General features: G+C 46.1%; 1 protein-coding gene across 1 annotated transcript; it reads right to left on the bottom strand.

Annotated features, from left to right (window-relative positions):
- Positions 1 to 967: 967 nt before the first annotated feature.
- LOC129638592 (protein MANBAL-like) lies at positions 968 to 1,225 on the bottom strand. The gene has a single exon (XM_055563136.1). The coding sequence runs from the start codon at positions 1,223 to 1,225 to the stop codon at positions 968 to 970; it is 258 nt and encodes an 85-aa protein (XP_055419111.1).
- Between the last annotated feature and the right edge of the window lie 1,356 nt (positions 1,226 to 2,581).

Raw genomic sequence — 2,581 nt, 5'->3', positions numbered from 1 at the left:
TTGAGATTGGTCTCTTGTAGACAGCATATATAGGGGTCTTGTATTTGTATCCATTTGGCCAGTCTTTGTCTTTTGGTTGGAGCATTTAACCCATTTGCATGTAAGGTAATTATTGATAACTATGATCCTATTACCAATTACTTTCTTGTTTGGGGTTCATTTTTATTTATTTATTTATTTATTTATTTATTTTCAGTGTGTGGGGCTATTTATTGACCTTTACATCCCCCAAATGACTATGGTCAGGGGTTGAAGGAATTGGAGGGGATACAGACAGAAGCGAACAGGTATACCCTCAATATTCTGTATTGAGGGCTGAAAAGAGATTGGTCTGCAATTGACAAGTCCCTACCCCTACCCTCTATTTGAGATGCTCAGGAACTCTGGGCTCAAGAATACACACTCATTCAACCAAATCCCTTCCATCAGCCGGAGAAGGACCAGGCCTCTTTAAGGCCTGGCTTCTGCACCAGTGGGACAACTGTACTAATGGTCTTGGCGTCTTGACCTAAAAAAAAATAGGAGAGGTCTGGCCCAGCTTCCTCTGCACAAGCAGAGACAAAGATGACTGATTAGCAGGAAATCTGATCTGCAGGGCATGGATAATGGCAGAGGGTGGTGCTTGCAGCAGTAGATGAGGACTCTAAAACATAGTGTAAACCTACAAGGTGGATGACTAAAATTAGGACATGGGAATTAAGTCAGAAAATGGAACTCTGTGAGCTGACCCAACTTTTCAAGAGGCTTCCAGGACAGTCTCTGTTCACAGGGTATTTCAGCCCCCTTGGCTCTAACCCCTCAGGAAGGCAGAAGGAAGAAGTGGTGGTCTGCCAGCTGGGGCCTGGGCACTGTCATGATTGTCTAGATCTCTGCGTTCAGAGGGAATCCCAGACACCTGAGACCTTATGCCCCAGGAGGGCTGGCCTCAGGGCCCTTACTGCCTGCCAGGCTGTGAAGGCCGCCTCTTCTACCTCTTCTTCTTGGCCTCCTTCTTGGGTTTCTTGTTTGCAGAAGGAGCAGTGACCTTGGGTTTCCTCATCACCTCTGCACTTCGGGGCTCAGATTGTTCTGCGTCTGCCTTGTGGGACTTGGGAACAGGAATGATTATGGCCAGCATGCAGATGACCTGGAAGATGGCCCCCAGAAAGAGTCTATACCACAGCAGGTTCCCCAGATACATGGTCTCAAGCACCGCGGGAGGGGAGATATCCAGGTCGGAGGCCATGGGCCCAGCTGCCTGTTGCCTGAGGTAGCCTCCAACTCACTGCTGTCCAGAGCCAACTTATCCTATGCTGCAGCACCGTGCCCCCAGAAGTCTGGGTTCATTTTAAAAAACCTTTACTGTGTTTCCTGTCTAGAGATGATCCTTTAGCATTTGTTGAAGAGCTAGTTTGGTGGTGCTGAATTCTCTCAGCTTTTGCTTCTCTGTAAAGCTTTTGATTTGTCCATCAAACCTGAAGGAGAGTCTTGCTGGGTAGAGTATTCTTAGTTATAGGTTTTTCTCTTTCATTACTTTAAGTATGTCCTGCCATTCCCTTCTGGAGAAGGCAATGTCACCCCACTCCAGTACTCTTGCCTGGAAAATCCCATGGATGAAGGAGCCTGGTAGGCTGCAGTCCATGGGGTCGCTAAGAGTTGGACACGACTGAGCGACTTCTTTCACTTTTCACTTTCATGCATTGGAGAAGGAAATGGCAACCTGCTGGGGGCCAGCGTGAGGCACTCCACCCATGGCAAAGGTCATGAGGAAGGAGGGTCGACATACGCAAAGGCGGGATCGAGCCTCAGGAGTCCCCCAGGAAATCCTCGAGCATCTACCCCCATAACTAGAGCCTGCCTACTTTACTACTTTGTGCTCTCACTTACACCTCTGACTTTATAGAGGGCTGTCCCCCACCACCTCTTTAGGAGAAGGAGTTAACTTAGAGCTCCAGTTAATAATAATTCCTGGGTGTGATAGGAGTGTTTCAACTTACAAACTCCTCTGAAGGTTCTCTAGCCTGTCTGACAGGCTTGTCCGGTCACATGTGATTGCTCACAGCCTCCCAACTGTGAGGGGCACGAGATGCTTTAAACCTTCTAAAAACAGGTTCTTTAGAGAAGTTAGAAAATTATTAGTATAAGTATAGTGGGCTGATTAGAAATTGTATTGGTGAAGGGTTTTTGATTTGTTGAGCCAATGCTTACTGCTAAGTCTCCACATCCCCTGCCCTTATACACATTAATGAATATATAGAAGAAATAAGTATTAACCTTTGATATAAATCACTTTAGACCTTAGGCTAAGTAAATTATTTTCTTGACTAAAACCCACTACACCCTCACCCTATAGGAATGTAACTTTATTTGAGTGACGTCTGTTTTAAGAATAATCACCCCTGGAGAAATAAATGTCCTGGTTGACTGACCGCTGTCACAAGGAGAGGGTCATAAATTGTCAGCAGGCCCCCTGGCCAGAAGATGATGTAACACCCCTAAGACCTCTGTATACATTTGTATGAAGCACCTGACTTTGATAAAAGTCAGGACTGCTGACCCCGCATGACTTTTGCATAACATCTCAGTGTATAAAAGTAGACCA

The sequence above is a fragment of the Bubalus kerabau genome, chromosome X (assembly GCF_029407905.1).
Source record: "Bubalus kerabau isolate K-KA32 ecotype Philippines breed swamp buffalo chromosome X, PCC_UOA_SB_1v2, whole genome shotgun sequence".
Taxonomy (NCBI): domain Eukaryota; kingdom Metazoa; phylum Chordata; class Mammalia; order Artiodactyla; family Bovidae; genus Bubalus; species Bubalus kerabau.
Note: the sequence above shows the minus strand (reverse complement) of the source record. Positions and strands in the feature narration are given on the sequence as shown.